Source organism: Mauremys reevesii, linkage group 15, assembly GCF_016161935.1.
Source record: "Mauremys reevesii isolate NIE-2019 linkage group 15, ASM1616193v1, whole genome shotgun sequence".
Classification (NCBI taxonomy): domain Eukaryota; kingdom Metazoa; phylum Chordata; order Testudines; family Geoemydidae; genus Mauremys; species Mauremys reevesii.
In genome coordinates, this window is record NC_052637.1 from 24,056,788 (window position 1) to 24,079,287 (window position 22,500).

The window sequence follows — 22,500 nt, forward strand, 5'->3', positions numbered from 1 at the left end:
CCCCATGGCTATTACTTACCTGTGGTGTTTCTTGCTGCTTTCAGTTGCTGCCTATGTAGCCCTGTGAAGTGGATTGCTATTACCATGGGAATGTGCCCATTTGGTATAAAGCCTTCAGGTGGCAGAACCAAGAAGAGGGATGTGGTTCAAGGGGTCCTCGCCCTCTAACTCAGCAGAACTATTTTCTCTCTGGAAGGCCCTCTTGTAAACTAACCACTGCCAAAGGGAAAGGATTTAGGGGCCCGATCCAGAGCCCACTGAAATCAGGAAAGGTTCCAGTTGGCGACATCATCATCATTGGGCTTTGACTCAGATTCTAGATTAAGAGCAAAATCCACCAGGCTTTTAATCAGCCAGCTGGTGTACTGAACCATCTCTCCTTATTTGATAGTTTAAGGCTCCTGTGGCAGTGAGAAAACAAGGAGAAAGGTTGTTACTGTTATCCCTGTGACTTTCCCCGCCCCTTCCCCATTGATGTTCCCCTGAGAACTGACAAACCGTGCTGCTTTTTCCTAACAGCACTGGCTGTTAGCTGATGTGCTGAAGATGCAGTTGCTGTATCACTCCTCCCGATAGCTGGTCCTCTATGGCTGAGTTTCAAGGAGTTCAATGATTTGAGCCGGTCTGTGCTGAAAACGTACATCACCATGTCTCTCTCTCTCAGGGGTGTGAAAAATCCACTCCTGGAGCGAAGCTGTCCGAACCCCTGGCATAGACAGCACTAGATCAAAGGAAGAATTCTTCTGTTGACCTAGCTACTGCCTCTCTGGTGATGTGGATTAACTACAGGGAGTGGAAAACTCCTCCTGTAGCTGTAGTGAGTGTCTACCCTGCAGCCCTGCCACTGCAGTGTTTTACGTGTAGACATAGCCTGATTTATTATTTGATTACATTAGCGGCACTTCAGCAGCTCTTATCTCGGTGATAACACGGCTACGTTCCAGAAGCTGTCGAGCGGCAAAAGATCTGAAGGAAAGTGCACAGTTTGTGGTTTTGTTGACCTAGCGGGGGACTTGAGATTGACTAGATGTTCAGAACGTTTCACGTGCATGGCATTTAAGACATAAAGTGAGACTCTACTTGCTTATAGTGGTGATAACCCTTGCATCCTAAGCGATGGCAAATATAGTTAAACGGCTATATAATGGGATGCCTGCTCACCACCGAGATGCAGCCACCTCTGGAATAAAATACAGCAGCTTTTTTTAATAGCTCAGAGCAACTCTGCATGGTGCTTTGGGACAGGAGGCACAACAGAATAGTGGGGCAAACTGTGCTTTGAAATGCACGAGAGCAGCTCCCGTTGACTTCATTTCACTTGTGTGATCGAGACCCGGATGTGGCCCACTGCATGGAACTTGGTGGAGGCAGGATAAACTTAAGAGTTGGCATTGGGTGTGGACGCTGGGGCTAACCCAACTGTTCTTATGACGTGTGTAAACTTCAAAAGAGCCCTGAGAGGAAAAATCCAAAAGGAGTGAAACTACCAGGACTATAGAAATGCAATAGAGCTCTATGAAAATTCCTCTAAAAATGTATGGAATTAAACAGAATCCGAGTAGTATGCATTGTCCTTTAGTATTTTCTTTTATTCCATAGGCTGTTACAAAGAAATCTATAGCGAAGTGATCATTTTCTGTTAAATTCTGTAGGACTCTTCCACAGCTGTCTCCAATGGGATGATGCAGGCCTGTGTTACAATTAGAGTTCTGGTAGAAGTCCGTGTTTAAATTGTTGGCGGAAGTTCTACTCTCAGTTCCACAGGTGCAGCTCCCATGGACTTCAGTGGGAGTAACATCCATGTCACCAAGTGCAGCAGTTGCCCTTTGTGTTCAAAAATAGCTTCTTTCCATTGCATAATGCTTTAACAGAGCGGCGCGGAGGCAGCTGGACACAGACGAGTCATTGGTTGTCATGTGGCTAAACAAATAGCCAGGCAGGGTGGAGATTGAATAATGGCTGGCTGGCTTTAAACGGTTCCCATGAACTGAAACTTGGACCCTGCTTAAAACCTAGGGTGGAAGCAGTATTATGTAGTGCAGGGGAAGAGCACAAGTTTGGGATTCAAGAGACTTTGGCCAGATCTTCAGTTGGTGTGAATTAAAGTCAGTGGTGCTACATCTGTTCACACCAGCTGAGGAGCTGGCTCCGTGGGTTATGTTCCTGGGTCTGCCGCTTATGTTTTGTACATGGCTTTGGGCAAGTCATGTCCCTGCTCTGTGCTTCAATTTCCCCCTCAGTAAAGTGAGAAGAATAATGCTTGCTTATTGTACATGATTGATTGATTTGAAATGCTTTGAGATCTCAGGATAATATTGGTTTGTTTGATGTCAAGTTTCATTTAAAAAGCCACTACTAGAGTGTTTATTACAGTGACATTGTAACGGTCATTACTGTAGTAAAGTTGCGGTATTTTGGGTCATCGTTGTAGCATTTGTTTTGTTTTCCAAGGGGAGTTACACACCCATGAACAATGGAAATAGCTGGGCAGTGACTCATGGAGAGGCTGGTCTGACTAATCTCCTCTTTACTAGTCGCCAAACTGCTACAATAAAGTCTTTCCTAAGGGCTTAGTTCCATAAGGGTGTAAGAGGGAGCATTTAGATCAGCTGTCGATTTATATCACCTAGGAGCTAGCCAGTTCACTGTCTGCCTTGTTTAAGCTTGGCTTTAATGGTTCTCTTCAGGGCCTGATCCAGAGCTTACTGAAGTCCATGAGACTATTTCAATTGACTCTTGTGGGCTTTGGATCAGGCTCTGAGCCCCTGTGGGCCCACTAATATGAATGTTCCTCAAGTTACAAATGAACAGCCTTGCCCACTGATTTGGTGGCATGTTCCAGGATCCTAGTGTTATGCGTTACACCTTCATTTATCCTGAAATGGGAAGGACCACTGGGTGTGGCTGACCGTGTAGCACAAGATGCTCCAAGCAGCATGAAATGATGCTCCAAACAGGTTGCAACTGAGAAAATAATCCATTGAAAGTGGGACTTTCTGGGCTGCCTAATGGACGGTGATGCCCAATTCCCATCCGCCTTAAGGAACTAGGAATTGGGTATCCAAAACATTTTAGGGAGCTTTGAAAATCCCATTCTTAATGCTGAGCAAATATAGACAAGAGTAATTGCTAAAGAGTGATCTCCTGGATGCCTCACATGTCAGCACTAGGGTAGGACTGTACCCAGGGCTAGCCATGGGACCATATTGTACCTCCATGCCAGTCCTTGTGTAGGTACCCAGGAGCAGTATTGAGATCATACGGTGCTTCGTGTGACCACACTGGGACCACAGCATGATTTGTCCAAGCTGGCTAGTCCTTAGAAATCCCGGGGCCATTCTTCCTTGAGTAACTGGGGTTGGCTTCTGCAGGGGTTGTTTGTGATGACCTGGGATCTGATAAGGGAAGGATGTGTGTTCTCCTGTCAAAGGAAAAAGACCTTGCCAGTCCAGCCCTTCTCTGTGGCCTTGCAGGATTGTTCCCTGCTATGCATGAATGGAGGCAAGTAGTCTCATTCCCATGGATCTGCAAGAGGTTACATGTGTGCAGCAAGAGCCTATGAGCCGGATCCAGAACGCACTGAAGTCCATGGGGAAGATGTCTGTTGACTTTAATGGTGTCAGAATCGGGCTTTCTAGTAGGAGCAGCAGCGGCCCATGCAGAGAAATCTCAGCTGTAATTGATGTTGCCCTGACTGTGTGTTTCTCTCTTTTCCCCAGAGTGGCTGCAGTCTGTCCAAGCTCTGATGATCCTCTCCATTATCTTCAGCGTGCTGTCGTTGTTCCTGTTCTTTTGCCAGCTGTTTACGCTCACCAAGGGGGGACGGTTTTACCTTACTGGAATCTTCCAGATCCTTGCCGGTAAGTGGGGAGTGATAAATGGGTGATGGCTCAGAGGACGTAAAGGGAAAACGCTCTTGGGTGGAGGCATGAGGAATAATGACAGACGAGAAGCAAGCTCTTGAATAACAAAGAGGGCTCTGTTTGGCTATTACTTAATTTTAGTTGACAAAGGGTTAGGACTGAGGCAGTGGGAATTGGCTCTTCTAGAAGCTGCAATGAGAAGGCCTCTGAGTTGGCATCTACACTACATGACTGAGGAGAACAGAGCATGAATGGGAGGGCCCAATTCTGCCTTCAGACGCATAGGTCTGTAGTCCACTGGTATGTGTGTGTTACGCGGTCCCCACTCTGTGCCAGATCCACGGAGGTTAGAAGTCTGGTATAGTCCCTGCTAGAGGGATGTAGCTCAAGCTGCAGCAGCTGCTTCTTTTAGTTCTAGAGGTTCCTGGTTCTACCCTGGCGCACCAGCCCTTGTAGGTGCTAATTCCCAATTAATTCGCTGGGAATTACACATGCTCAGAACCTCTGAAAATCAGCCCCTGTGCCTCTTGGGCTGGGTACACAATTAATGCCCACTTCTTCACCTTTTGGGGTCTGCTGAGACACTGGGGCAACTCCATAGACTTCTGTGCTATTCCAGCAGGGATGAGTTTGCTACATTTTCCTTTTGTTTAGCTGAGAGACTGGATGCTGACAGCCTGCAGAGAGTTAGACTGCCCCAGGGACCTCACCTCACCTCTCCTAGATTTCATACTGAATGGAGTCAGGCTTCCTGAACTGATGGCATGAGACATGTGACTTCTTCCCAAAAAGACGTTCTTTATAGGCATGCTGTAAGGGGGGACAGTGCTTTCCATCTCAGCCAGGTCCACTACAGCTCACAAAATTAGCCAGCCACTTTTCATATCCAGCTGCATCATCTACGTCTTAGATATAGTTCAACTTTGAAAACCTGTTTCTTTTAAATGTAGTTAGTTGCAGCTCTTGTTCAGCCAAAGATGCCATAAACACAGTGGGGTCTGTTAGGTTTCCTAGTATAGAATTATGCAGATGATTTTTAAGAGTTAAATCAAAAAGAACCAAATTGTGCAAATAGGCTCTTGTGAAATTTATATTCCCAAAAGAGAACAATCTGAGGAGGAGACTCAGGGGCAGAAGCCACCTGGCTGGCCAGAGCTTTATTTGATATGCTGATCCAAAAGCACCTTGGGAGGTGATCCAGAGCTCACTGAGGTTAATGGAAAGGCTCCCAACCAGTTTTAGAATTCTCTCCTTAGTGGCTGGCAAGTGGACAGGCTGCAAAGAAGGGACTTGGAAAAGTTTAGAGCAAAGCTGCATAGCAAGCGTGGTATGAAACCTATTACACATTCTGTGTAGAAAGCCATCAAGCAGGTGGTGAGCTTATATTGGGCAATGATCTCTGGAAGAGGCTGTGTATAATAACTCATTACAGCTCTGGATTCAAGTAAAGAAAATGGATAGTGATCATTAACCACACACTCTGCATTAATAATGAAGTTCTCCAATTGAGAATTGATCTAATAGTTCTGACCGCAGTGGGCTTCCCTCTCCTTATTGAGTGGTATGCCCTGTGCTGTTTCCTCCAAAAAGTTGTTTTCTCCTGTTTGTAATTTCTCCAGGCAGGGTTTTTCTGAATGTGGTTCTCTTGTTGGTATCAGTCTTTCAAATTCTGCACATGGGTGAAAAAGGGTTACACTGAAACTTGAGGGCTTGATAATTCCAGGGACACGCATAGGGATATGGCTTGTTAATGATGGTGGTGAGCAGATGTTGTGCTCAGCACTGTTCAAGATGCAGAAGGAAAAGGGTATCTTTCCACTGGAGCTTAGAACCAGATCCTGGGGTCCAGCCAGACTGCACAGCTCACCTTCACCCCCAACCCCTCTCCCAACCAGAGGGCTTCCTGCTGTGATAGCCCCCTTTCCTGTAAGAGGGCTGATCAGGTCAGTAAGCCATGCAGGCAAGGATCGGACCCTAACCCTGGAGCCTGTAATCCAAATTATCCATGTCCTCTGAGTCACAGGCCTGGCCTCAGCCCGGATCAAAAACCTTTCCAGTCCCTTCTTCACAGCATGCAAACATACCAGCAGCTAGGGAGGAGGCGAAGAGCCTGGTCTGATGCCCTTTGAAGAGAATGGGAGCCTTGACTTTAAGGGATGATTAGGTGTGTGTCAGTTAACTGGCCAAGCCCACTGCCTTGTGGACACAAGTCCACATCCAGCCATATGGGCCCCTTGTTGAGGTTCCAGAAGAAGTCAGGGAGTGAATGGGCCACAGCACTGAACTCCCCTCTTGCCCAAGCCAGGGTAGAGGCAGCTTGTGGGAAGGCAGTGGGGTGGGGGTGCTTGCACCCCTGTTGCCTGCACCTACCTGTTCTGTAGATAAATACAGGACGTCCTTCCCCAGCACTACAGGTACCACTGCCCTCATACCTTCCACGTTGGGTGGCCTGAAACTAAATGCTGGCAGCAGCTCCTAAATCAACTCCCTCAGCATCTCTGCCTCTGTCAAAGCAACAGGCTGAAAAGAAATGGATAAAATAATAGAGCTTGTGCGAGTGCCCCTGCTTCTGTATGGAGAAGCTCAGGACAGTTGTTAGGCCTCATTATCCTGAATTTCAGGATAGCTATTAGTAAACAGCAGCTGGAATCCACGTCCTCAGCTCCTTCAGAGCGGTCCGGTCCAGAGCTGAGCAGCCATGGTCAGAGGAGCAGGCTGGTCTCACCTTGGCCTCCTCCCAAATTTTCTTATGTACCAAAAAATGGTGGGCTGGGGTTTAAAGCCAAAAGCGCAAATTCCTGTAGCATCCAGTCTTTGTGGCTATTAGTCCTTGCCCTCTCTATAGCCTGGGAAAGGCCTCGCTTGGCTCCTGAGGAGCCTTGATTCAGGATCCCTTCAGGAACAGGCCTGTGTCTTTCCTACTAGAGGTCTCAGGCAAGGCTAGTTTGAGCGATGGAAATTCCATGGCGGCTGAGTGGAGCTGCTGCAAAGTGCCTTTGTGGGAGGTGAGGAGACAGTCTCTTCCCAGACACGTCGTTCAGCCCTGGCACTCTCTGTTCAGATGATCCTGCTTCCAGGGCAACCCGCTGACTGGGTGACTCACCCTGGCAGAGCCAAGATCCACAATGTAAACTCCTCTGTTTGTGGAGCCTGACTCACCAGCCGCGCTGAGGCTGAAGCCAACAGGCTGTCAAGTGCAGCTCTGATGTTCCCCAACGGCTGCGCTGGTTCCAATCCATGCAGGGCCTTTCAGCTGGGAGGAGATGCTCATCTCCCACCATTGCTGCTGCTTTCTGGTGAGGTGACCCAGCCCATAGTCCCTCCATGGGAAGCATGCAATTGTAGGCATTGGGGATAGACAAGACTTAGGAGTTCATATCTAGTTGCTCCTCCTTGGCCGGTGCTGGGTACACCTAGAGCATGTTCCCTAGGACCCATGCAGTGAGCCTCCCTTTAGGAGATTATTCCACCGTCTAGATGTCACTATTAGGAAACTTTTCCTGACACTCTGCCTAAAGATTCCTTGATGTGAGTTCAGCCCTGTTACTCCTAATTCAGACCCCTTCTGCCACCCTTAAAAACTCCTCCCTATCTATCGTGGATGTCTACACACTAGAAATATTTGTAGATGGATTCCACACACAGTGTAAGCGTGAGAAGAATCAGGCTGTCGGCAGACTGAAAGAACCCTTGCAAGTCAATGCTTCCAGTCCCTTTATCATTTTTGTTCTTCTCTAGATTTTATTTCTTCCCTAGTGCCCAGGACTGCAGTCAGTACACTTGGTTAATTTGTATCTAACAGAGCCTAAGCCACAAACTGGTTTTACTGACTGACTTTTGCATTCCATGCATCTCAAGGCATTTTGCAGAGCGTGGAGATGAAAAGGTGGCTGCGCAGGCAAACGCAGCAGCCATTGCATCCAGCAATAGCTCGCACACAGCTTTGGGTGCTGGAACACCTTGTGTGCAACAAGGGGATGGCAGACAGGGTACCAGCATTGGTGAGAGCAGACAAGAACGTTTAGCTTGAGTTCCTTAAGGACAGTCCCTCTGACCATACAAGGGGAATGTTAGTGTTGAAGCTCCCAAAAGAGAGTGTTGGCTAGAGCCAAGCATACATGTTTTTCCCATGCTGTGCTATCCCAAATCCCAGCAACCCCGGTCTCCTTCAAATGGGAAGCCAGACTTAAAGTTCTTCCTAGTTCATGGCTGTTCTAGCCTGGTAGTTGCCACATCAGGCTGCCATGAGCTACAGAAGATAGGGTATCAAGAGCAAGGTATGGTCAGGATAACCGTACAGTACTTCTACGTGCCCTTCTGTCTAAGGATCTCAAAGTGCCTTTCAGACATCAGGGAATTAAGACCTCACAACACCCCTTGGAAGATGAGTATTCACACACATGCACGTGCCTTTGTGCACTGAACGGCACCATCAGGTGGCTGAAAATCAAACCCCAAAGGAGTTGCACAAGGTACGCATTGGAACGGGAAAGAGACCCCAGTTCTCTTGATGCCCTACCCTGAAATTTACTCTCGGGAGTATATTCCCAGGGTCAGAATCACTAATTCTGTATCTCCAAGAGAAACACAGTCATTGTTATCTTTTCTACCAGATTCTTTCAATGGACAATTGACTGCAGCATTTTTAGCCATCCGTAGGTGACTCTGGAATGGTTGCTTGCTGGTTTTCTATCCCACCAGAGTCAAGAGACAATCATTTTGCTTTCTCTGCATGGGCCAGTGCAGTAGGAGTTCTCTTCTGTGCCTGGAAAATGGAAACTGCGTTCAGCAGCTTATTAATTAAACATATTCCCACTTCTGCACTTTCCGTGAACAAAGGAGCAGTGTGAAGTGAAATAACAGCTCAAATAGCACTGCGGTTAGACGTAGGAGGTCCTGATGCCTGGTGGAGAGATTTGGAACAGGGTTGGCTTCGATAGCACCGTGAATGGATAATGGAATTGCGGGGATCCACTAAAGCCCTTGTTTTTGGTGGGGGATAGTGGTGGCTTTGTGTGAGCACTTTGCAGCCCTGGCCGTGGATATGTTTTGCGACACTGCTGGAGTGTCGGTCAATGCTGTGATTCAGAGAGGTCACGCCTGGCCCACTGTAAACACAGGACTCCCAGGCTTGGTCCTTGGCAGCCCTGAGCTTGGGGAAGCTGGGGAATAGAGACAACGTACTTGTCCCATGACAGATAGAAGCTCTTCCCAGGGTGGCAGTGATGTACTTTTGACACTGTGTTCCTCTCTCCTGCCCCAATCCATGAGCTGATCACAGAGCATGGGGAGGAGACTAGGAGGGGGACCCAGGGCACACCTCTCCCAGATAAGCTTGGATATGGGTCCATTTTAAAGAACGCTTAGATTTCAAATGCAGAACGGCTCTCTCTGCATCACTGCACCAGCAGGTGTGGCGTGACCTTGGGAAATTCTGTGCCTCTCCCTCCTAACACAACGCACAGGAATTTGGAAGTGAATCTGCGCTTCTGCCATATTGCTCGGAGAAAAGACCTAAACATCAAATACCCCATGTACCAAATCTGAGGCCCATTGAAATCATTTGAGATATCTAACCCTGCCATGAGCTTTAACTCCGCAAGACACAAAGTGTTTCCTGCTGGCCTGGTGCCGTAGTTGGGACGTTGGTTCATGCACTCTGCAGACCCTGGGTTTGAATCATGGCGTGGATCATGTGAAACAGGAGTTGGCTGCAGGATATCACAAAACTGGGCATGATGGGTGATCTCTCCTCTAGAGAGGCTCAGGAATTGTAAAATAAGCAAGTGGTGCAGACCAGGATTGAGAAGCATTGGCAAAGCTGTCTATGAGGAGCATACACAGTAGCTGTCTACGCTGTGGTGGGGTCATTAGCTAGATTATGCCACCCTTACTCGCCCTGGTAAGCACTTCGTCCTATTAACTTCAGTGGGATTATCCCTGTGAGTGAATCTTCACCCCCCAAGAGTAGGGGTTACACAAACGATATTGCCTTTTAATAGATCAGATTCCATGAGCAGGTCTCACAAGTGTGATTGCCGAGCTTGATTGTGTGTTAGTCCAAAAATCACAAATACAGAGCTCCGATCAACTCCTACATTCTTAAACCACAGCAGTTTTTTTTCAGCTGCATCCCCATACACCCAGAGTTTCGATCAGGCTTCTCCGTTTGTGGCACATGGTTATAGGTTGGATGGGTGGGTTTTTAATCGGTGCTGTTCAGCATTATCCCTGCCAGCATCACCGGACAGGAAAGCAAGGACAGCTCTTGCATTACACTGAGTGTCCACAGTGCAGCTTGCTCCATATTTACTTCTTCTCCCTAGGCCTGTGCGTGATGAGTGGTGCAGCCATCTTCACTGTGAGACACACGGACTGGCAGCCTGCCACAAGTGGTACCTCCTTCGGCTTTGCCTACATCCTGGCTTGGGTGGCCTTCCCGCTGGCCGTCATCAGCGGGGTGATCTACGTCATCTTGAGGAAGCGCGAATAATGAAGCATGAGGCAGGGGGGGCCGAGACAAGGGCACTCATGACGTCCATGGAGGGGATTGAGGGAGGGGAAGAAAAGACAACAAAACAGGAGGGGGGGCGTTAACCAAACCCCCACCCCCTCAAAATAAAAACCCAACAAAAAAATCCAAAAGGAAACACACCAAGGGTTACTGTGTTAATTGAAGATGTATATAGTATCTATGGTTTAAAAAACCTATTTATAACACTTTTTACATATATGTACATAGTATTGTTTGCTTTTGTTGACCATCCGCTATGTGTTAAAGCCTAAAGAAAGTGCCTAAAGGACTATTACTCCTAACAGTGTAACAAGAGCGCAGTATTTTTTTGTGTCCTTGTTTTTGTTTTACCCTGAATGCGAATGGAATCCTCTTTGAAAGCTCCCACCCCAAAACAACCCACCAAAGAAACCCCAACTCAGAACAGATCCCCAGATGGCGTAAATCAGTGCCGCTCCAGTGGCTTGAATGGAGCGATGTCCATTTACACCAACTGAGGATCCGCCCCCTCCCACAAGTGCCATGATCCTATTACCTGAAACTTGTGTATCAATACCATGCCTCAGGATCCAAATTTTCAAACCACCTAGGTGATGTAGGAGCCCAAGTCCCATTAGCTTTCCAACCACACCCAGTTGGGAACTTGGGTTTCTAACTCACACAGGCACATTTAAAAAATGTTACCTACCAGTTCCATTGAAATGTTACTGTAACTAGTGTACCTTAACCCCTGTTTCTTTTGGAAGCTTCCCCTTAGAACACCGATACTTCACTGTGTTCGGCTTGTGTATGACAAACTCTCATGTACCCATCCCCACACACCCAAACCACCCAAGAACTGTAGCCTACGACCTTGAAATGTATTTTTTCCTTGCCGTGTAGATAAAGATGGGGAAAGAATCAAACAATATATATCTATGAAATAAAATACCAAATATGTGAAATGGTGCTATCTATTTGCCATTCCTTATATCACTAGCCATTTAACCTTACTCACTGGAAATTCAGTTAACAATTTTATGAGATAAACAAAAGATAGAAATGATAAATAATTCTATGTAATATAAGTGGTCTGTAACTGCTTTTTGTACTTAGACAAGTTGCTCTTAGTATTATTGTTAATAAAGCATTTATAACGAATTTTTCCCCCCTCATGGTCAGGAGTAGCAGAAACGAATCTCTGGATGGAACCCATAGGTCTTCATCCTCCAGAGTCTGGCTTCTGTAATCCTCTTTCTGTGCTTCAGAGGTGTGTCTGGCAATGAATTGTATGGGCATTTTACTGTAGATTCATATACGGTGCCTTCTGATGCTAAGACTCCAGACATTCTGTTGTTTTGTTTTGTTGGTTTTTTTGCTTTGCTTTTCTGATTTTATACCGACTGTGTGGACTAAGCAGCAATGAAATAAAAGTCAGAATAACTCAACTGGTTCAGCTTTATTTATTTATTCAGGGCTTGTCATGGGGTCTCACCCCCACTTTGAGCTTGTGGGTTCAAAGATGGGGACCCGCATGTATTCTGCCACCATGTCATGGGGTCTCACCCCCACTTTGAGCTTTTGGGTTCAAAGATGGGGACCCGCATGTATTCCCCCACCCTAAAATCCTAGGGTAGGTCTCCTTCGCTGCCACCAGTCAGGTTAAAGTGTCTGACACACTGCCTGTCCCCCAAGCTTCCCCTGGGGAACCCAGATTCAAACCCCTTGAATCTTTACACACAGGGAAGCAGCCCACTTCCCCCCTCTCTCTCTCCTAGCCACTTTGGAGAGATATACACTGAGTCAAATCCTTGACCCAACACAAAGAGGGACTCACTTCCCCCCTCCCCTTCCCTAGTCCTGGAAAGAGATACCTGATTCAAACTGCTTGAATCAAACCCAGGAGGAACTGTCTCTTCCTCCCTCCCCTTCCCCTGAATTTCCACAAGAGAAGGAATTACCCAAGTCCAAAGAAAAGAAAAGAATTTATTAAGAATAAAAAGAAAATACAGAATCTCTATGAGCCCAAGCTGGACACTCATAGGGTATAACTGTATCAATCTCTGGAGAGAATCCCCCTCCCCCCCTTTCTTTCTCAATGAAAGCAAAGTAACAGCAAACAGGAATAAAGAATTTCCTTTAGCAAACACACAATTGCAAATATAGAAATCAAATCATAAGACTAATTCGCCTTTCTAATTAATACTCACTATTAATTAGTAGAAACTACTCCAGGAGAACTTGGAGACATGACTGGTCTCTTTTAGATTCAAAAGAGTTCTCGAGACAAACAAAGAAAACACAGACAAAAGCTTCCCTCCACAGAGATTTGAAAAAATCTTATCTCTGATTGGTCCTTCGGTCAGGTGGTCATCAGGTACTGTATGTTAACCCTTTACAGGTAAAAGAGCCCTTAACCCTTAACTATCTGTTTATGACAGGGCTAGATTGTGAATTCACAAAATTGATCCACGTACGTGCCACTGCCGTATCACCTGAGTACCTCACAATTGTTACTGGGTTGGAGCCTCGCACCACCCTGCCATGTAGGGAAGTATCATCCCTGTAAAGTGGGCATTGCTCAGGGGCCAGCAGGCGTAGTGGTCAGGCTGCAGCCAAACAGTCTCCAGGTCTCGGGATGAGCTTTCCTGGGTAGCCTCAGGGGGCCCAATGGCCAAGTTAGTTTCTTTTCCCTCCTCTGCCCAAGCCCTCCAGGTCTCTCAGTAGGCTGGGGGAGGAAGGAAGGATAGGGGTACCCGGACTCACCCTCTCCACCAGGTCTGGGCCTGGTCCAAGGTGAGGAGAGGCAATGGGGGCTCAGTCCCTTCTGGCTGCTACTTGAGATCAGCCTTCCCTGGGCTGCTTCCACCGTCCCTGTTTTCCTTTCAGTTTGGGGCATGGCCCCAATCCTCTGCTTTCAGTCTCAGCCATTTCTAAACCCAAGGGGGGTGCTTCCTAGCTCTCTCTGAGTCCAGTTTTTCCTCCTGGTCAGGCCCTGGCCTCTTGTCCAGGCCTTATAGTCCTGATCCTTGCCCCATGGCTCGCTCTGCCTCTGTGGCTGCAGCCTCTCTGCCATCTTGCTGTCCTCTACCTCAACCCTACCGCCGCACCTCCAGTTCCACTGCCAGAGCTCCCTGGCCCTCCCTAGACAGCTGCTGAGGGACATGGCCTTGGCCCAGTACTGCTTCACCACTTCTTTAACCTTAGTGTGGGGGCTGGACACTCCATCACACCCTGTTTTGCAGATGGAAACTGAAGCACAGAAGAGGTGAAGTGACTTGGTCATGCAGGCAGTCTGCAGCCAAATTCAGCATTGAACCCGGGTCTCCTGAGTCCCAATCCAGTGCCTTAACTACTAGGTATTCCTCCTACGCTAGACAGCTTCAAGAAGAACCCACGGACCAGAAATCCAGGTGCAGGTGCGTGCTGCTGCTTCTTAGCATATGCACAACATGCCTCGGGTGGCATGTGACCAGGATTCATCACGGAATTTGGTCCGCTGGTTGAATCATTAGCTTCCCTGGGCCGGGTCTGGTACTGACTGGGAGTGGAACTGCACTTAAAGCCTACTTCCTATCAGAGCCAATGGGTGGAGAGTGTGGAGCCAGTCCCCGCTGCCTGGGCACCGTGGTAGTCCTCACAGCTGAAGTGGTACGAGAGGGAGCATTGTAAGGTTGTGCTTGTATGGTCTCCTGAGCATGGGGGACTGCCCTCTGCTAATGCCCATTGGGGCACTAGACCCCACCAAAGGAGATGGTGAGAGGTGAGGGCTGCTGATTGGGCTGGATGCAAAGGAGCATGCTGCATTCTGTAACGGTGTGTTGTGGGAGATCTGGGAAGGATTTTGCTTTCTTGAGGTGTAGCTCTGCATGGAGCTCACACAGCCTAACTTCAGCTGTGTGAGCAATAGCAGATCTGTCTCAGGGAAGAGAGGCACATGCACCAGCCAGCCTGTGTCCTGAAATTATGGGTGACACCCCTTTGCACCTGCATTGCTGGTTTATGTTGGGCCTGGCTGTTTCCATCACATGGCCAAGCCTCAGTCTGCCATGGTTAAGTCTCCCAGCCTCACTCACTTCCTTTTCCAAAATGATGGGTGAGGCTATACAAATAAGTGTGACATCACTAGCAACCTTTGATGGACCTCGGCAGTTCCTCCAGGGACAAGCATTTCTGCTAATGTGCTGGTAACATGAGCCAAGGTGCCAAGCCCTGAGGATGCAGTTAGGAAGGTGGCTTAGGGGATTAGCAGGTTGTGAACAGAATGTACTGTCTTAGGGGCTAGTGGTGAAACATTCACACTTCCATTCACTTGGTGCTTTTGGCTGCTGAGAATCTGAGCTAATCTAGCAAGGGGATGGGCAGAGATACAATGGCACACAAGTCCTGAGGCCAAATCCTGAGTCCTTTACTTTGCACGTACTCAGTCCCTACTAGGGTTGCCAGCCCTCCAGGATTGTCCCGGAGTCTCCAGGAATTAAAGATTAATTTAAAAGATTATGTTGTGATGAAGTCTCCAGGAATGTGTCCAACCCAAATTGGCAACCCTATTCAGAGTTTACTTAGCCCTGGCTCATTGAAGTGCATGGGAATTCTGAATGAGTAAAGACTGAATTAGAGCTGAGTAAGAAACTCAGGATTTGGACCAGGGCGAATGAAGGAGCATTCCAAAATGGTCACCATTTATTATTATTAGTAGTAATAGTATTACAGTAGTCGAGGAGTCCCAGTCATGGACCAGGTGCTGTGCATTATTGCTATTTATTAGGTGTTTTATGGTAGTGCCTAGAAGTACCTGCCACGGACCCAGGCCACAACTGTGCTAGGCACTGTACATTATTATTGTAATTTATTAGATGTATTACAGTAGGTCCTGGGGTCCCAGCCATAGTTGAGGGTCTGGTTGTACCTTATTATTGCTATTTCTCAGGTGTATTACAGTAGCATTTAGGAGCCCAGTCATGGATCAAGACCCTGTTGTGCTAGGCATTGTCCACACACAGAACCAAAAGATGGTTCTTGCCCTAAAGAGCTTATAACAGTCGCACAACTAGAGAGATGGGCCCAACAAGCTTATCTGCCACACAAACGTGTGCAGTGCCCAGGACTGCAACCGTTCGTGTGGCTTGAAAACAGGTGGGGTTGTCCTGTGGCAGGACACATCCTGAGGGGCAGTGGCCACACACAAAGCACTGAGGCGGGAGGCGCCTTGTCTCACATGCCCTCTGTGGTCCAACAGCCTGAGCACCTAGGCTTGACCCAGATCCTTAATGGTCTCAATGGGGCGGTTGCACGTAATACCTTTGAGGGGCTGGGCCTGAGGGCCAAGGTCACATAGGAAATCTGTGGCAGGGCAGAGATTCAAGGCCTACGTTAGGACCATCCTTTCACTCTATTGAAAGTCTTCTGGCTCATCTAGAATTGGTCAGAAAACTGATATTTTATCCACCATTGGTAATGTTGGAAAAAAATATTTTGGATTTGGATTGACCTTTTGAAGGAAACAAAACCATTCATTTTGCTTTAACTTAAACTGGCGTTTTGTTTCAGTTTACAAAAGTACCTAAATGAGACGATAGTTTAAGTCAAAACACATTTTGTTGCTTCCCTTCAACGTTTTGACATAAAATGTCTTTTTATTTCAGCGGAGGCTGGGGTTAAACTGAAACAAAATAACATGTTGTTGACACTAAAGGAACATTCTTGCTGCCTTTCGAAAGGTTGATTCAGAATGAGAATTTCCCCTTCGATGTTTCCCACAGGAAACTGCACAATTTTTGTTACAATTGACATTCTCCAGTGAAAACAGGTTTTGAGGGAACCATATTGTTTTGGCGGGAAAATGTTCTACATGAAGGATTTCCACCAGTTGTATTAATACATTGACCACTGACAGGCTACTGGGCTAGATGGACCTTTGGTCTGACCCAGTATGGCCATTCTTACGTGTGTCTCCCTGTCTGTATCCTTAATATGCCCATCACCATTGTGGCATGGCATGGGACTCGATGCTCTGGCAGTCGGCCTGGATGTGGTCACAGTGCAGTTTGCTTGGTCCCCACTGGCTAGCCTGGCCACTCTCACACAGCTCCGGCAGCTTTTAAAACTTTGCGGCCCATGTTAGGAATGGCTGAAGGAACCTTGTTTTTCCTGGCAGGGCTGCTAGGGCCTCTGTGCTCGCCAGCACCTAGCTAAGGGGGCAGGGTCATTTGGGTGCAATGCATGGCATTGTTGCTGCAGGAATAACAGGCCCTTGTAAGAGCAAGAGAAACAGTTGGTCATTCTGTATGACAGGTTTTTACCAGGAGCTTTGTGCAGGCTCCACGTTTTCCTCTCTCTTGCACGGACATAGCCTTCTTTCAGCCTGACCAAGAACGAATCACTCCCCCACTGAAACGCAGCCTCCTCTGGGGTGGAGCCCGGCAGCCAGGAGGACAACATACTGTGTAATGGCCAGGGTGTGCGGAAGAGTAATTTGGGGCAAGACAAATATAAGTCTCATGAGATCTCTAATGAGATTGTTTTATTATTATGATAGCACTTACGAGACCCAGGCATGGACAAGGACTCTGCAGTGCTAGATGCTGTACAGACATACAAAGCAATGGGACGGCCCCTGCCCCAAAGAGCTTACAATCCACATGCCAGACCAGTGCATAGAGGGAACCAAGCCAGGTGAACCAGGGACTATGTATTGCAGTTCAAAATCCAGATATTTAACGCCCCCTCCAGCTACATATGATAGGTTCTATAAAGGCTAATAGAAAAAATTCTAATTAATTGCCACTACATTTTAAAAACAAAATGAACATTTTTCATTTCATTTTGAAATTTTTTACAGAGTTCTTTTATTTTTTTAATGAAAAAATGCAAAACAGAACAAAAAGTTCCATTTCTCTGTCCAGTTTTTTATTTTTGCCCCCACTCATGCCCCTCCTTTCTATCTTTTCTGATCATCCTTTTGTTCTGGGTTTATACAGCTCTGGCACAAGAGAGCCTGGGCTGTGATTAGGATTCCTCGGCACTAGTCTAATGCAAATAATAATAATAATTAATAATAAGGCAATTTTTCCTCAAAAAAACCTTTTTGACAAGCTATAGGGTCCTGAGAGTTCCAGTTACGGTTGCAATTCAGTTTTAACGGTAACCCTGTTTTCACTTTCAAGTCCTTCAAAATTCTCTTCTGAGGCTGAAACTTTCCAGGATGTTTGAGCAAAAACTGCCTTCCATTTTTGAATTAACAAACAAGACTGTAGCTGTTTACATTAACAAATCTTCAGGCTTCATGATCATCTAGTCTGACCTCCTTCCTGGCACAGGCCAGAGAATTTCACCAGTGATTCCTGCATCCCACTACTGCCACCTGAGATGATAAAAGGACAGTGTGCCAGGCTAGGTGAACTCTCTTTGGTTTAGGGTGACCAGACAGCAAGTGTGAAAAATTGAGATGGGGTGGAGGGTACTAGGAGCCTATATAAGAAAAAGACCCAAAAATCGGGACTGTCCCTATAAAATTGGGACATCTGGTCACCCTATTTGATTTGGGTATGACCAGTGGTAAGCTGGAGCCGGTTTGCACCAGTTCGCGTGAACCTGTTGTTAAATTTAGAAGCCGGTTTAGAACCGGTTGTTAAAGGGGTGGGCAAACTCCGGCCCATGGGCCACATCCGGCCCACAGGACTGTCCTGTCCAGCCCACCTGAGCTCCAGGCTGGGGAGGCTACCCCGGCCCCTCCCGCACCTTTCCCCCTCTCGCAGTGCCTCAGATTGCCGCACCACCGGCGCCAGCGTTCTGGACCACTCCTGGGCAGCTCTGCAGCTCCTGCCGCTTTGAGCGGCATAGTAAGGGGGTGGGGCTGCAAGCTCCAGCGGGCCGCACAGCATCCATACACGCTGCCCTGAGCAGCATGGTAAGGGGGCCGGGCCGGGCCTGGGCTGGGAGGAGGGGTTGGATAAGGGGCAGGGGGTGGTTGGAGAGGGCGGAGGTTCTGGGGTCAGGAGACGGGAACGGGGAGGGGTTGGAAGGTGTGGGAGTTCCGTGGGTCTGTTAGGGTGGTGGTGGATGGGGGGTTGGGGCAGTCAGGGGACAAGGAGTGGGACGAGTTGGGTAGGGGGTGGGGTTCTGGGGGGCAGTTAGGGTGGAGGGTCTTGGCAGGGGGTGGTCAGGGGACAGGAGCGGAGGGGTTGATGGGTTGCGGGTTCTGAGGGGGGCAGTCGGGGGCAGGACGTGGGTGGGGGTCGGATGGGTCCCTACCCGGCCACCGATACAATTTTGCAACCCTGATGTGCAGGGCTGGCTTTAGGAAGTGCGGGGCCCAATTCGAACAGTTTCGATGGGGCCCCGGCAGAGATGACTTTAAAAAAACCCACATGGAGCTTGTACTCACCGGGTGGCACTCCGAGTCTTCGGCGGCACTGAAGGACCCGCCGCCGAAGTGCCACCGAAGACCCGGTAGGGAACTGGTTGTTAAGATTTTGGCAGCTCATCACTGGGTATGACTAGAGTAGGCGGGCCATTTGTCCAGTTTCCAGGTGGTTTGTCCCCTGTCCAGTACTGAGACAAAACCAAATCTGCTTTTGTCTGGTATCTAGGATGGGGAATGCCATTTTGATGAGCATGCCGCTCCATCTCCACTGGTGTGACCTCATGCATCGTGCGGAGAGGCGCACCCTTCAAAATGGCATCTGTGGGTGACTTCGTCTGGTCCATGTGTGTGAGGTCACGCTGGCAGGGGTAGGCCCATGCCATTCCCGGAAGTACCAGAATGTCTGGTGCCTGGGAATGCCAGAGTGGCCACCCTGGCTTATGGCCCCCAGCCCTGTGGTATCTAGGTGCAGAGCTGGGGTGTGGCACTATGGTACCACCACGGTAAAGCAGGCAAACGGAGCAATTTATTGAAATAAATGGGCTCAAATAAAACCAGAGGAGACAACGGCTCCTGCAGCCCTGCCCAGCCCAGGATCATCAGCTGACATGATGGACTAGATAACAATGTTTAAAAGGGGACTGGATAAATTCATGGTGGCTAAGTCCATAAATGGACTTATGGACTGTTAGCTAGGATGGGTAAGAATGGTGTCCCTAGCTTCTGTTTGTCAGAGGATGGAGATGGATGGCAGGAGAGAGATCACTTGATCATTGCCTGTTAGGTTCACTCCCTCTGGGGCAGCTGGCATTGGCCGCTGTCGGTAGACAGATACTGGGCTAGATGGACCTTTGGTCTGACCCGGTACGGCCATTCTTATGTTCTTATGTTTATGTTCATCTCATTGTCTTCAAGGTAGTGGTCCTGCCCTATGGGGTGGCCAGTGGATGCTGATCTCACAGGAATGTTTGCAGGTGCGGATTTTTGCAGCAGACTTGGAGAGCAGCGCCCTGGAGAAGGACAGTTTGGCTGGAGGTTCTGCCCACAGCACTGTCTTGCTGGGGCCCTGATGAGGGAGGTTGCAGCATGTGTGGCCCTGTACACAGTGCAGACAGCCACACTTGCCTAGGCAGAATTTATTCTCTCTCATCCTTGCACAGGCCAGTCCACCAGCGGCATGGCAGTGTGAAATGTGGTGTAACTCTGCCCCCTTGTGGTAAAACGTGCCAAGAAGATCTCTGTGTAGCTTGAAAGCTTCTCTCTCTTTCACCAACAGAAGTTGGTCTAATAAAAGATATTACCTGACCCACTTTGTTTCACCACAGGCAGAAGCAGACCTTCCCCTCATGGTTGCTAAAATAATTTCCATCTGGGAATAAAACTCCCCTTTTCAGTATGAGAAGCAGATCTTAAAACACAGCCAGTCTACTTAACAGGCCTGAAGAGTTGGTGTGCATAGAGCAGAATAAAACACTGAATATGCTGCATTCTGTATGAATAACCTGTATGTTGACTGAAGGCCTCTGGCTTTTAAAGGGGATTTGCAAGTAGTGTTTTTTTAATGCACTCCTGAGAGGATTATATAGTGAATTCTCCAAACAGTGCAGGTAATGGGCATTCTCCTCTGTTTGCCCCACTGTCCCATGGGGCAGAGGGGGTAGAGAGAGCACTGATTGCCTCCATTGTGAGTCACAGCATAATAGGTAGCAGGCCCTAAATCTCCCCAGACTCTACACACAGTACAAAATCTGAAACCACCTCTTAGACAGCAATACAAGAATTTCCCCTGCAACCACCACTGTCACCTTTCCAAAGACTGGAGGTTCTCTACTCCGCCCGCCCCTGCAGGGGTGGGAGCGGCCAATAGGTATGCCATGGGATGTGTCCTGAGGATCAGCACATTTGGGCTCTGTTAGGTCAAAGTTCTGGAGCTGAGAGTCTTCTGGGGAACACGCAAAGCCCCTGCAGACACACCAACCTACAGGGGGTGCTGTCTGCTTGAGCATCTTAGCGGTTGCATTAGGCCCTGATCCACAAAGATAGTTAGGTGCCTAACTTCCATTAGAATCAGTTAGGAGCCTAAATCCCTTTGTGGATCTGAGTCTTAGAGCGCAAAGAATGAGGTGATCACACCCCAAACCAAGTGCCTAGCTTTGTTTTGGGTTCACATATCACCAGCGCCCACTCTGAGAAGCAGCCCAGTAAGTATTACAAACTAGCTGCAGACGCAGGGCCACCAGGTCATCTGCGGGGTTGAAACCCAGGCTCCGCAGCTCAAGAAGCACAATCCTTAGCCTCTTAACCCTGTACAGCTCCTGCCTGCTGTGAGTAATAGCAGGTTGTTGTAGCTGCTGGGACCAACCACGAGAGGGAGATGAATAGTGCATGCCAGTGATGTATGAACAGCTTCTAGATGAGGGACCACTTTAGCATGGCTGCAGCTGGCTTGGCCTGGGAGAGTGTCCTTTGGCTCGCCTGCGAGAGATGCTGCCTGGGCACAGCCAGTCTCTGTTTCTGAATCTCTGGGTTAGGAACTGCCATTACTGGATAAAATCACTCTAAAGTCTGGCCCCCTCAGGATATTGTTCAACCTGCCCCCTTTCAGGGAAGTCGCTTGAACCCCTTCAGGTCTAGCCTTTCTGCTTTCTGGTGGCATTAAAGCTGGTCAGAAAGGTGCCAATGTAACATTTCTTTTAGTCAAATTGGAAAGGTTTGCTGGAGACAATTCAGTTTTGACAAAGGTGTGAGGGAACCCTGGCCAGGTTCTGACAGAAACCCCACCTGGTTTCCTGCCAGTGCACCTGCCCGGCCCATTGGCAGCCCATTTGGGGGGCTGATGAGGCTCCCAAAGCCTGGAAGCCCTGGGTCCGCAGTGGTGGGGCAGCACTGCAGGAGAACTGTCCCTGAGCTGGGGCTCTTTGCCATTTCACAGAGAATTTCAAAATATTTGGGCTTTGTTCTAAATAGGAATGAAACTGCATTTTGAAACAGCTTAAACCCCTGCAAAAGGGAATCACCTTTCTTCGTCCAGCTCTAGTTAACATTTTTAGCTTGAGTTTCTCTTAGAGCATTTTGGTTTCGCCTAAGCACTTGCCTACTTCTTCCTCTTATCTCAGCTACTGGGGGCGAGTCATCATGCAAACGTCAGCCTTCTTCATCTGTGAGATGTGGCACTAATGACCACCTGCTTGCCATCACTTCCTTGGCGTCTCTTTCCTACCACCCTTTCCTGACATACTATCTTCACCAGCTCCCCTTCATTCATCCTCTGCATGTGTCCGAACCAGCAAAGAAGTCACACTTCCTGGATTTTGTCAGCCACATCATGGACCTTGACTTCCATCCTAATACTCTCATTTTTAAGTCTCTCTCTCTTAATGTAGCTCCTCTTATGGGGTGAAGCCATCTCATCTCAAACACCTGTAGGCGTTGAACCTGCCAGCTCTTTATCACCTATGCTGCTGCAGCATATAGCACTGTGCGGGGCATCATTGTTCTGTACACAGTTCTCAGTGGCATACACTTACCATACACAACCCCTGAGACGTTATTCCATGCTCTTCCAGCACTCCCAAATCTGAACTGTACCTTACTTTCATGCTCATCCCATCTTCCATGACCCAACCATCAAGATACTTGAACTGGTCACCCTAGGCCAGCTTAGCTAGTCATACCATTAGTTTACAATTTCCTCCAGGTCTTCTTCTGAGGATGCCTTTATTGTCATCTGCATGTAGCAGCATCTCACCATTTCCCATTGGGATCTTCCTGCTGACACA

At 48.2% G+C, this 22,500-nt stretch overlaps 1 protein-coding gene and 1 long non-coding RNA gene across 4 annotated transcripts in view; one reads left to right on the plus strand and one right to left on the minus strand.

Moving 5' to 3' along the window:
- PMP22 (peripheral myelin protein 22) overlaps positions 1–11,804 on the plus strand; it is a 32,320-nt gene extending 20,516 nt beyond the window's left edge. For all 3 annotated transcript variants that reach the window (XM_039501911.1, XM_039501912.1, XM_039501910.1), the window contains exons 4-5: positions 3,720–3,860; positions 10,190–11,804. In XM_039501911.1, the coding sequence (XP_039357845.1) occupies positions 3,720–3,860; positions 10,190–10,356 (308 nt within the window). In that variant the 3' untranslated portion in view covers positions 10,357–11,804. The remainder of the gene's footprint in view (positions 1–3,719; positions 3,861–10,189) is intronic.
- Positions 1–22,500, minus strand: part of LOC120383715 — a 43,837-nt gene that overhangs the window by 16,254 nt on the left and 5,083 nt on the right. The gene's annotated exons all lie outside the window — the stretch shown is intronic.